Below are 13,550 nucleotides of genomic sequence, written 5' to 3' on the forward strand. Positions count from 1 at the left end.
GTGTTTTTGGCTGGGTTCTCGGCATCCGGAGTTACGATGTCTGAGGTGGTTTTGGTGTACATATCTAGTTGTGTCTATGTTGGAATGGTGTTCTGTTCTTTGGTTAGTGTTGCCTGGTAGAAGAGAGTGCTTCTGCAGGTCAGTCAGCAACACTGAAGAATGGAAATGTGCTAGGCGGGACTGAAAGGGGCAGCAAGGAAGAGCTAGGGATCCCGGTTCTACACCAAGAGAGAGAATCCCTATGGAGTGGACGGTAAGTGGGAGGACAGGCTCTGGCAGACAGACTGTAGTGGAGCTAAGAGTCAGTCTAGAGAGATTGGTATGGAGAATAGGAAGTATAATAAAAATTGTCTACCACCGTCTTAGACCATGTGACCACTAGGGGGTCCCCGGTAGAAAGCATTCTGCTAGGGGAACTCTCGGTCTTCAGCAAGAGCCTAATTTTCTTTTTTAAATCAAGAGATAAGAGAAAGATGGCTCAGCTGGCAAAAGCCTTTGCTGGCAAGGCTGACAACATGGTGACTCCCCAGAACCCAAACGGTGATCCTCTGATCTCCACACATGTGCCATAGCACTAGAGTGCCAAAACACATATGCACAAAGACACAAAAAATAGAGATATAAATGTAAAATACAGAAAGAGGGGAGGGGAGAATGGACGGGAATGGAAAGAGGGGCCTGGGAAGATGGTTCAATGAGTTGCCGTGAAAGGGTGAGAAGGGGGATTCAGACAGCCAGAACCCAGGTAGTGGCTAGGTAGGTACTGAGGCCTTCCCATAATGCCAATGTGTGGACGGCAGAGACATGGATTCACTCTCTAAAGCAAGGTGGCTAGCCAGGTCAGCCAAAATGGCAAGTTCAGAGTTCAGTGAGAGACCTTTCAGACACTGAGAAAAAGCAACAGAGGAAAGTTGACATCTGATGTCAACACACACCTACACGCTCCTCACACACACATACACACACACGTACCTCCACACAAGTGAACACATATGTGTGTATGGTTATACACACAAACATGCAAAAGCAAAAAAAAAAAAGAGAGAGAGAGAGAGATGAAGGAAGAGGTTGTGGTTGATTTCTGTTCTGCATTTCTTCATCTAGTTGTAGTTTGGCTTTGTTAAGTTTTGGCCTTTATTGTGAGAGAACAATGGAAGAGGAAGCCAGGAAGCTTTAAGAGTTTCTAAGCAGCCAGGCAGTGGGGGTGCACACCTTCAGTCCCAGCACTAGGAAGGTAGAAGCAAGTGGATCTCTGTGAGCTCAAGGCCAGACTGGTCTACAGAGCAAGTGCCAGGACAGTTTCCAAAGCTGCACAGAGAAATCCTGTCTCAAAAATCAATTTTTTTTTTAAAAAAAAGAGTTTTTGTTTGTTTGTTTTTGTTGTTTTTTTTAATGTTTTCTAAGTCTTCCGGAAAAGGAACACAAAAAGCATGAAAAAAATCTCAACATTCCCTATCCTCTCATCCCAGGAAAACATATTTTATTTAAAATGCTTGGCATTTATGCAGTCAAAGGGGGTGCTGATGGAATTAACTGTTAAGCAAAGTAAAACAACAACAACAACCAAAAGAAAAAAGACCTCAAAACAAAAACAAAAAATACTACCTACAATTCAAGGCCTGGTAATTATCGTTTGTGGCAAAATCAATAAAGAAGTTGTCAGACTAGCCTGCTAGCTGCATCATTCACCTAGTTATCCTAGGAGTAAGGTGGAAGGAAGGAAAAAAGGTCAAGTTAGTGGCCAGCATCTTGGGTTGCACTTTAAGCAAAAGGGAGCAATGTACGACTGTGTTTAATCTCTAAAAACAAACTAACAAAAGTTACTGCAGAGGTTACTCAGTGATCCAGGAGAGCAACTGAACAGGAGGTTGGAAACATTCAGGCAAGGAGTCAAAACTAACAAAGAAACACTTAAAAGAATGATAAACCCTTGGTTGGAGGCAGGGTGGGCCGAAGGCAGGAAAAGAAGCATTTTCTAGGTCAAGAGCTAAAGCTGGGGGACCGCTCAGTGGGTAAGGTCAGGAAGACCTGAGTTTGGATGCCATCACCCACATAAAAAGTTTGGCATGATCACATGATCCTGTAACTCCAGCTCTCGACAGCCAGCCTAACCAAAAACCAAGAGTATACCCAATGTCCTTCTGACTTCTGCATGAATATGTGGGCACACAGACTGACATATACTGCACACATGCATACATTTACATAAAAAAAACAGACTTGTTTTTTTAAAGCAAGCAATTCTACTACTAGAAATGCATATGGGAGTATTTGCAGAAGCGCAGGGAATACGCTTTAGACTGTTCCATCAAACTCTCTACTATTTTGCAAAAAAATGGAAATTATCTTAATGCCCAATAATAGCTACTTCAGTAAATCATAACACACTTACATTATTTATAATATAGGCCTACAATAATTGATATGGAGAGTTCTTTACACGTATTAAACTTAAAGATTATAATGTGGCATGCACAAGATGATTTGGGTTTTGTAAAAATTAGGAGGAAGTGTATCCAACTGTTAAGAACCATTAATTTATGTGTGGTTGAAATGTGGGTATCTTTTTTTCCTTTTGGCTTACTACGCTTTGATATTTTTCCTTTTACTGTGCTTCTGCTTTAGATGTTCTTTAAATTCTACAAGGGAATGGGGGAATGTGGGTTAGGGAGATGGCTCAGCAGGCAAAAGCATGCACTGTACAAGCCTGATAATCTGTGTTCAGTAAAATGCCTGCCACTCAAGGAAAAAGCCAGATGCAGCAATGCACATCTGTAATTCCAGCACTCTCTGTGGCAATGTGGGAGGGGGAGACAGGACAAAGTTATTAAAACCAGCTAGCCTAGAGTACACTCTGGCAGAAATAAGGGACACCCTGCCTTAGTAAGAAGGCAGATGAGAACCTCTCTGCCTGGCAGCACTGCCTATCTCTCCCCTGCCTAGCTATTGGCCATTTGGCTCTTTATTAGACCAATCAGGTATTTTAGGCAGGCAAAGTAACACAGCTTCACAGAGTTAAACAAATACAACATAAAAGAATGCAACACGTCTTTGTATCATTAAACAAATATTCCACAGCATAAATGAAGGTAACACATCTTAAAATAATACACCACAACAAGAAACAACTCCTAAAAGTTGTCCTCTGATCTTCACACACGCACACATGCACACACACACATGCACACACACACAGTGTCCTGTTCTGTTTGCAGTTTCTGTTCTCCTTTCTGCTCTCTCAGGTAATTACTTCATGGAGTTGCATTTGTTGCATTTGGGTCCGAACATACATACATACATGCATGCATGCATGCATACATGTATTGCTATCTGCAATGATGAACCTCAATTAAAAGAATGGAAGCTGGGTCTAGTGGTGTACGCTTTTAATCTAAGCACTTGTGTGGATGAAGCATAAGGATCATCATGAGTTTGAGGCCAACCTGGGCTATATAGCAATCTGACCAGTAATACTAAGCTTGGACGCTTATAGGATCAGAAATAGCACATTTCTGTTGCTTTAACCATCAATAAAACTGCCCAAAATGTTAAGTATGTAATTGTTTGCCACTGAAAGGACCCAAGTGGCCCTACTTCTTAAGAGTTCTCCAACAAGGAGAACAGTGGAACGACCTCCACCTCTTCATGCCCTGTGTGTTCGTGATGTCATCCCATACCCTCTCTAGCTCTGTGAGGAGAGCTGAGACAGGAGACCTGGTCTCTGAGCTCTCCCTCTCCCTGAGGAGCCACATGATGCTGTGTTTCCACTCCGTGGGCCCACAAGGCTGCGAATAGTGCCTCACAAACGTATGTGAAGGGTCCTCCGCTAGACAGGTATTTGCTTTTCACCACTGAGGTGTCTCTCTAGCCCCAAGTGGTTGTTTTTCTTTAAACTTTATTTTATTGATATTGTGTATACGTATGTGTGAGTGAAGGGGTGCAGGCGTGACCACCAGAGAACAACATTATAGGGTCAGTCCTTTCTTCCACCTCCATGTGGCTTCTAGGCATCAAACACAAGTCACTAGGCTTGTACAGCAAGACCCTTGATCTCCATCTCTTCTTTTTTGTTTTCTTTCTTTCTTTCTTTCTTTCTTTCTTTCTTTCTTTCTTTCTTTCTTTCTTTCTGTCTGTCTGTCTGTCTGTCTTCCTCTCTCCTTCAGTACTGGACTTGGTACATGCTGGACAAGTGTCCTGCCACTGAGCCATACCCCTAGCCCTCTTTTTACATTCTGAGACTAGGTCTAAGTTTCAGAGTCCGCATTTGATCCTGTAACCCCTCTGCCTCAGCCTTGTAAGTAGTTTGAATTACAGGTTGGTACCTTGGGGTTGTTCTTGAATGAAACCTTTATGTAACTTTATTCTTTTATAGGACCTGGTTTTAATCTTCCAGAAAATTATCCTAATGACTGGTATGATATTATTATCATGCGTACATGCTGTGTGTGTATGGATGTGGGTGCATGTGCTATGGTGAATATGTAAAGATCAGAGGACAACCTTGGAGAATCAGTTCTGTCTTTCCATCGAGGGCAGGTCTCTAGGTAGTCTGACAAGTGTTTGTGCCAGCTAGGCCATCTGACTGGCATATCTTTCTCTTTTTAAGAAAATTTAAGCCGGGCGGTGGTGGCTCACGCCTTTAATCCCAGCACTCGGGAGGCAGAGGCAGGCGGATCTCTGTGAGTTCGAGGCCAGCCTGGTCTACAAGAGCTAGTTCCAGGACAGGCACCAAAGCTACAGAGAAACCCTGTCTCGAAAAACCAAAAAAAAAAAAAAAAAAAAAAATTTAAAATCTTTTATTGTTTTATTTTCATTTTTTATTTACAAATAATAACTACTTGATTATTGAGTATAGTATGATACCTCAATATGTGTACTTCTTTATCTAATCAATAATAAACATTTTCAACTGTTATTATTTCTTTATTATAATTTTATTTGTGAGATTTCATACAGGCATAGGAATTTTGGCTGTCTGACACGATACTGAGTAAATAGTTTTTTGGGTTTTTGTTTGTTTGTTTGTTTTGTTTTGTTTTGTTTTTCAAAATAGGGTTTCTCTGTAGCTTCGGTGACTGTCCCGGAACTAGCTCTTGTAGACCAGGCTGGCCTCGAACTCAGAGATCCGCCTGTCTCTGCCTCCCAAGTGCTGGGATTAAAGGCGTGCGCCACTACCGCCCCAGCGATACTGAGTAAATAGTAAATATTGTTACTTCTTTATTTTAAAACAAACCCAAGACACATCATGGTGTGGCGAGTAGGAGGGCAGGATTCTGGAGACAGACTGAATATAAATCCCAGCTCTGACCTCAATCAGCAGTGTGAGATGGGAATTTACATAACTTGTCTGAGTTCTGTTTCCCCATTTGTAAATGAAGAAAGTAATTGTTCCTAATTCATAGAAGTGGGTGAGTTATGATAGAAACATTTAGGTCCGTATCGGCCACATAGTAAGTGTGGTCGTTTGAATGAGAACTGTTCCCCACAAGCGTAGGCATTTGAACTTGATCCCTTGCTGGCAGATCTGTTCGGGAAAGGGGTGTAAACTTGACGGAGGAAGCATGCTTTGAAAGTTTAAGCCTTGTCCCGCTTCCAGTTTGCTGTTTCTGCTTCGTGTTTGCAGCAGAGGATGTGACCTCTTGGCTTCCTGCTCTTATAGGTTGCAGCCATGCTGCCCCACCCCCACCACCATTATGGACTCTCTTTCTGGAACCATAAGCCAAATCAAATTCTTCCTTTGTAAGTTGCTTTTGGTCATGGTATTTTATCACAGCAACAAAAATTAACTAACACAGTAAGAACTATAAAAGTCATATCTTCTATTTCGTTCAATCCTGGGTGTACAGAAGGTTACTAATAACCCCCAACAGTTTATATATTTTCTTTCTTTATCCAAAGTTCTAATTTTACTTTAACATCTGATCAAGTTTTGCATCTATTCTGTGTTTGAAAGAACAAGTGATAAGGGATCATGGTTGGTGTTAAAACACTCGCCTAGCATGCATAAGGCACTAGGATTAATACCCAACACTGCATAAAAGGATAAAGAAACCAAGGTATTGTTTAATGAATCTTCACAGTCTTACTAATAATTTCCGGCACCTACAAAAGCAGAAAATTCCAGTAATCAAAGAGGTCATTAACAAGGGAATGCTCCCTAAAGGACTATGATACATTCAATACAGCAGTTCCAGTTCCTAAAACCCCAAACACAGCATGATTGTGACTACGTAATGCAGATCTTGTCTCTCTTCTGTATGACAATCAGGGAAAAACTAAACCCAAGACAAATGCATGATGTTCACCAGGAAGTTAACTTTACTCTTGCCATTCAGAACAATTCAGTGGGAGTTCTGCGCTCTATGGCTCTAAGCTACAGGCTCTGGGAAAAAGTGGCAGTCTACACAACAATATACAACATCATATACAACAAGGGTTACCGTCACACGGGACGCTCCCAGCATGCCCTACCTCCAGGTTTCCAGCACTTGAATCTAGGCTTGTGAGAGCATGAGAGAGCCAGACAACCATGGGGAGACAGCTGCTGGCAGCCTTCTCAACTTCCTCCGGCTTTGGCCCTGGCCCTGCACTGGGCAATGCTGCTTGCAGGAAGCCACAGAAATTTGAACACAGTGGGGAGCATTTTTCACAGACTAAGAGACCGCTCATGCCTTGGTGAAGCTGAGACACAGAGCCGAGCTCCTTGCAGTTATAATTTTTAATATGTCAAATTGCAGTATTTCATTGACAGAAAGAACAGTGGTTCACCTGACAAATAAGGAGTATCATCGTTAAATAAAAAGGTGAAAATAGGAACTTGTACTAAAAGTCCTAATGGCCATATTTCAACACAATCTTACTTTTGGAATTTGACCTATTTTTTAAAACTGATAGACACATGTAAAGTCAAAGATTTTTTCCATGTTTCACACCACAAACCATCACATTGTTTACATACTCTGCACTACTCAGAAACGAAATTGTCAACGCTGTTAATGAAATGATTTTTAAAAGTTAATTCTTTGTTTTTAAAGGGAATTCTCATACCACGTGGATCAAAACAGTGCAGACTTAAGGAAGAGCGCTGTTCTAAGCAAGCCGCAGTCCTGACAGCCACTGTTGACAGCAGGCCCTTTAAGAAACGACACGGCCTTGTGCAACCTCCATCTCCAGCTGACTTTCCCCCTCTATTCTCGTTTCATTTCCCTCTCCAGGGTAAAATATCGCCAGCTTAGGGGGAGGAAAGGGTTTACTTGGTTTACAATGTCAGGTCACAGCCCATCATTTTGGGGAAGTCAAGGCAGGAACTCAAGCAGCTAATCATACCCACGACCAAGCACAAAAGGGGCACAGACACACTCTGGCTTGCTTAAGTCAGCTGTCTTCACTGTAATGCAACCAGGAAATGAACTGCCCACACCAGCTAGGTCTTCCTCCATCAAATAACAATAGAGAATCTAACCCAGCCATGCCCACAGGCAAAACCGATGGAGAGAGCCATCATTTAGACTGCTTCCCAGGTGATTCTGGATCGTGTCAAGTTGGCGAAGCTAAACACGTCTGTACAAGATGACTTGGGTGTCCTAAGGTTTTGTGATAACAACATCTGAAACACAGGGTGTGATCTTTAAGTGTTGGGTTTTAATGTTATATTACCACTCTTATTAATCCACCCTTCTGAATGTTATTCCTGCCAAACCCTTAGAGTAATTCTTGCACCCAATATACAGAATGGTATAAAGGGTATAAAGAAAACTCATGGAACAGAAAATGATATTTATCTTCTCTCCAAAAGATTAGAAAACATCTTACATTTTACTTTCCTGGGTGGGCACTTCTTGGCCAGATTAGATCAAACATTCTGTTCCATTGAGTATGTATGAGGTTCTCGGCACAGTATATGTGAGAGAAGTCAACCCCAGGAAAGCTCCGGGGGGCATTTGCATCCCCATCCCCACCCCTATATGATCTCTGCCTAGAAAATACTCCAGCTTCAGCTTTCCTTATTTTTCTTCTTCGACTCTCGGAAATGGTGACATTAAAGATGACAATGCCCCGGATGAAGCTAGTGACACCGTGGAGCTAACAGTGACTTAGCATTTACTCTGAGCCAGGCATTATAAGTACTCTGTCCCCTCTCTGCTTCTTCACTCAATTCCCCTCACAGGCAGAAGAGGGAGATTCTATGGTCAGAAATTAGGATTATTCCCACTTACACAAAAGCTAGATATGGCTTTTTTTTCTTCAACCCCAGCAATTGGGAAGCAGAGGCAGGAGAACTTCTTGGAGTTCAAAGCCAGTTTGGGCTATAAAGTGAGACCTTGGAGAGACAAAGAGAAGGGGGAGGGGTCAAAGTTCAGAAAAATTTTAAATGTGTACGCCCAACGTTATATAGTTAGTTTGCAATAAGCAGCCCATTTGTAAGCAAATTTGATTGTACCCTGGCTCTTGGTTTTTCTAATACTGTTTTGTTTGGGTGGTTGTTTTTGTTTTGTTGTTTATTTATTTGTTTGTTGCAAGATCTCTATATGAAGCCTAGAGTGGCATTCAACTTGTGATCTTCTTGTTTCAGCCTCCTGAGGGCTGGGATTATAGGCAAGAACACCACATCTGGCTCAAGTCCTTAATTATTCTCTTTGTTTTTGTTTTATTGAGACCGGGTTTCTCTGGCGCTTTGGAGCCTGTCCTGGAACTAGCTCTTGTAGAGCCAGGCTGGCCCTGAACTCATAGAGATCCGCCTGCCTCTGCCTCTGAGTGCTGGGACTAAAGGTATGCACCACCACCACCAGGCTCAAGTCCTTTATTCTTAACCCTTGGGTTACAACCAACCCCATAGCTCCTTGTAAGATTGCCTGCAGGGTTAACTTAGGCCTGGGTCACTCGCTTTAGATCAGTATCACCCCACCTGAATCCTATCATATTTCTGCCCTTGTTCCTGCTTCCTGACTTGTTTCTTTCTCAGGACAGGGACAAGGAGAAGCAGCTAAACCACCATGACATCCACCAAAAACTCTTATGCATAGCCCTTACTACCCCACAACAGCCATGAAACCCCGATTCAGAAAAATAAGTTCCCGCAGGAAGACTATCTGATATGATTTATGGCTTTAGACTAGCACCGTTCAGCCCGTAACATTTGTATATAGTCCACATTAATAATTAAACTAATTTGACAGAAGAAATAGTGACGTCAGAGACATGGTTTGCTCACAGCGCACCGCCATAGGCCCTCTGAAATCCTTAACTGAGCACTATTCAAGGATGGTGATATCTGGTGGCTCAAGCTTCACTCTCTAGCAGTCCGAAGATGAATTTACTGTGGATCAACTTCCCAACAAGCTCAATCAAAAAACACAAAAACAAAACAAACTGGCAATCCTCCAGAGGGCTGCCCTTCACAGTGGAGTTCCACGTTATCTTTCAACCAGGCAGTCTAGATTTCCCAGGTCAAGACAAAAATGCCCCTGAATGCGTGTCAGCAGTTTTCAGGAGAGGAAGCGCTGCCGCTCAAGTCTACTGAGAACTCTGAGCAATCAACACATAGAGATGTCTGGGCAACTCCGATTATAAAGTGGCTGGAGTGCTATAGATCTTTAAATGTCAGCTACGGCTCGTCCCTTTTTGCTCATTTAAATGAAGAATTTTAAAAATCACTTTTTCCACTTCATTGCTGGCTCCCTTTGGACCAAGGAATAAAAATAGCGATGTCATCAGGATCCAAGATCCTTTCTAGAAAGGGAGGGGAGGTTGAAAGAGCCCTAACCCTGGCACAGACGGACGGATCTGCTTCAAAGCAAAGCTGATTTCAGCCACTTCGCTCCTCTCCCCTTTTCCAACCTGGAAGGAAGGCGCAATTTGTAAGACAAGTCCCGGCGCGCGGCACCGCACAGGCACACTCGGCGCGCACTATGCTCTCCGGTCCTGCCACCTGTCAGACCGGCGAGGACGCTCGAACCACGCGGGGTTGGGGAGGTGGCGCGAGAGGCTGCTCGGGGAAGCGGCACGGGTGACGGAGGACACCGAGGACGCGGCTGAGTCCCCGCGCGACCCGCCGCGGACTCGTCTTACCTGTTGATCTTGAGCGCAAAGGCGCGGCGCTCGGCGCTCGGCAGCGTGGCCATGGCGCGCGCGCGGCTCACCGTCCTCGGAACTCTCGGGGATGCGGGTGGACGGGACTCGAACGTACAGCCGCTGCTGCAGCGCCCGTCGCGCCCGCCGCCAGCCTCATCTGTCAGCAGCGCCGGGAAACTTCCGCCTTTCCACCTTGGCGGCGCAGCTCCGGGGGGAGGGCCCTGCACCGCCGCCCACAGCGCCGCCCGGCCTGGCACGCACCGAGCGCTCGGCGAGGGCGTGGACGGTCGCGGAACTGTGATCCGGATGCTTCGAGTCGCCGGCCGCAGGCGCGCGCTTCCCGCCGCTGACCCGGAGTGGAGAGGGACGCCGGCGGGCGAGCAGGGACCGCGAGCGCTGGCCGGAAACGCCGCCGGCGGCCGGAGCCGGGGGACAACTGGGACAGCTGGGGCAGCGCGCGCCCGGTCCAGCAGCCCCGGGCTCTGGAGGGGTCTTCCGGAGGGTTGGCGCCATTCCCGGGAGACGACAGTTTGAAAACAACAACAACAACAAAACGGCAATCTCATGGGACACAGGTCGACTTTTCCAACCGAATGCGCACTATCATTCATGGAACACTTTATTATAACAGATCCGTCCCAGGAGTAAATATTGTGAGCTATATAATTTTTCTTTTTATGACTGGAGATAAAACTTTTTCCCCCGAGGAAACACTACGCACAGCGTTGAGATTCATCCGTACCACAAGTGAGGTTAGTTTCACTTGGAAAAACTTGACCAGCCCAGCCCTGGCACATAGGAGAAATCTGAAAGAGGGAGGAGGAGGAAGAGGAGGAGAAAAAATTCCCAAAATATGAAGATGGAGAAGCATGTGCCAGTTACAAGTCATTCTCTTGGTTCAAGTTGTGCTGTGTTGAACACTCTTTGTGTGTCTCTATTTGTCAACTTGCCTTAGAAAATACGGAAGGGGTGTATTTTGGGGTCAAAGCTGCAGTGTCTAGATATGAAAGCCACAAGCCATATATGGCTGTTGACCACTTGAATTTTTGGTTAGTCTGAAGTGAGATGGGTTGGAAAATAAATACAAACTAGGCTTCCAAGACAGTACAGAAAAAATAATAAAAAATCTCTTAATAAATTTTTGTGTTGATTGCATGTTTAAAACGATCCTTTGGAATCTGTTAAGTAAAGAAAAACATGATTAAAGATAATTTTACTAGCTTGTTTTTCCCTATATTAAATGTGATTCGAGTTAAGTAAATGTAAGAAATCCTTAGGCAGCTCACATTGGCACATTGCATTCTTACTGGACAGCACTGGTCTAATGCAACCTAAGTTGTAACCTAATGCTAAAATGTTTGTGGGCTTTATGCTGTCTGCTTTTGGCTGCCTTTTTCCTCTGCTTTTGGCTGGGCAGGTAGTTGAGTAAATCTTCAGAGCTGGTTAGGTAACTCTTCCTTCCCCCATAAGGGGGAAGACAATGTGCATAACATAAAATACAGAGACTAGAAAAACACACCTTAAAAAAAAGAAAACGTAACAAAACCAACTATTACTTGCAATCCAAACCTATAATCCCAGCTACTCGGAAGGCTGAGACAAGAGGATCACAAGTTCAAGGCCTGCCTGTGCGACAGATTGGGTGCAAGGCCATTGTGGTCAATTTAAGGAGACCAGTAGTAGTAGAGTACTCGCCTAACATGCTCCAGGGTCTGGCCTCATTCCCATTGCCAATTTCTTCCTGCCCCCTTAGTTTTTTGAGACAGGGTTTCTTTGTCTGGAACTCACTTTGTAGACCAGGCTGGCCTTGAACTCACAGCCTACCTCTGCCTCTCAAGTGCTGGGATTAAGGCATACTCCACCATGCCCTGCTCCAGTGCCAATTTTTAAAAAGGGCCTTTAAAAAGAAAAGGCTGTTGTTTCTGACTTACAAAAATCTTCTAAAGGGGGCTGGAGAGATGGCTCAGAGGTTAAGAGCACTGCCTGCTCTTCCAAAGGTCCTGAGTTCAATTCCCAGCAACCACATGGTGGCTCACAACCATCTGTAATGAGGTCTGGTGCCCTCTTCTGACCTGCAGGCGTACACACAGATAGAATATTGTATACATAATAAATAAATATTTAAAAAAATCTTCTAAAGATATTTACTAAAATGAAATTTATGGGGAAATATTTGGATAGAAAAATATTTTAAAAAGTGATTATATAAATGCATCTTCAATCTGTAAACAATAAATGATCCATTGAGAAGTTTTGACAAGAACATTTGGTTCACTTACAGATGGACTTGTCTGGGTCTCTATATGTTTATGGCATGAACATCCATATAGAACAAAAATAGTCTTGTTTCTACACAAACACAAATAAAATGTAATGAGAACATCTCAAATTTTCAGAATTTCCCATTAAGGAACCTTGTTTGAGATGGTCAGGAGAATACCATGAAATCCTATATCTTACTTCACGTTATACTATGTTCAACTTAGTATTTGCTACCTAACTATGGAGATAAGACCAGCATCATTGTCTATGTTATCAATTCATACTTAGTAACAACTCCACACTTCCTAATGGTCACTTAACTCATCAGGAATGTGTTATGAAATTAGCATAACCTTGTCTGCTCTTGTGTGCATTCGGAGTTCACCAGCAAACTCCAGACGCAGCCATCCAAGTGTCTTCCTTCTGCATTCTCACTGCCGTTCTAGTTCCCTATCGTTGAGCTTCTCTCTTCTTTCCTCTGGGCAGAGCCAGCTCTGCAAGGCTTCCCTTCCTCATTTGCAGGCCTCTCTGTGCCTCCCTTTTTCTCTAGATCAGTGTGTTATTCAATTTTGGTTTTTCTTTTCACAAAAACCTCCCTCAAATTCCATGACCAACCAACCATACATCAATTATCTTAAATTCTCATTGAGCTTTTCCCAAACTTTATTTTCCTTTAAATTGCATCTTGCCTGTATTATTTAACGAACAACTAAGTAACACTGAAATCAGGCACTGTTTAAACCAGGCACCCTTTATAAATTAACCAATTAATTAATTCATAACAACCAATGATTAGTAACATTATATCCACTCTACAACTGAGGAAATTGAGAATCAGATGGATTACAGTGACTTGTCCAAGATCACAGAGCAGTAAGGCCAGAGCCATTTCCAGTCCTAAAGTTCTGCCCGTCACCTTGACACTTCCACTTAAAACGTCCATCTGAAAGCTCCACAAAGCTAAATTCCTCTAACTCCCCTGTGCAACCGGATGCTAGCTGTCCCTCTGCAGTCACTACTGTTGGCGGTACTTCCCAGTAAGTCAAGTTTAAACTCTGGAGTTATGTAGTAGGAGAAAGCCTTCAGGTCAGGCTATGGCTTCAGCTTTAAGTTAACCATGATCCCAATGACACAACACCATCTTTGGCCCAGTCTTTCATCTTGGAAGACCATCACCGGCTTGCTGCTCTCTGAATTACAAGAAGGTGTCCGTTCTA

The 13,550-nt window shown here is 43.7% G+C and overlaps 1 protein-coding gene across 1 annotated transcript in view; it reads right to left on the reverse strand.

The window, feature by feature from the left end:
• The window catches only part of Dock8 (dedicator of cytokinesis 8), a 196,684-nt gene extending 186,335 nt beyond the window's left edge, over positions 1-10,349 (reverse strand). The window contains exon 1 of the mRNA XM_057777797.1: positions 10,069-10,349. Coding sequence (XP_057633780.1) covers positions 10,069-10,121 — 53 coding nt within the window. The 5' untranslated portion in view covers positions 10,122-10,349. The remainder of the gene's footprint in view (positions 1-10,068) is intronic.
• Positions 10,350-13,550: the final 3,201 nt, after the last annotated feature.

This window comes from Chionomys nivalis, chromosome 8 (assembly GCF_950005125.1).
Source record: "Chionomys nivalis chromosome 8, mChiNiv1.1, whole genome shotgun sequence".
NCBI classification, from domain to species: Eukaryota; Metazoa; Chordata; class Mammalia; order Rodentia; family Cricetidae; genus Chionomys; species Chionomys nivalis.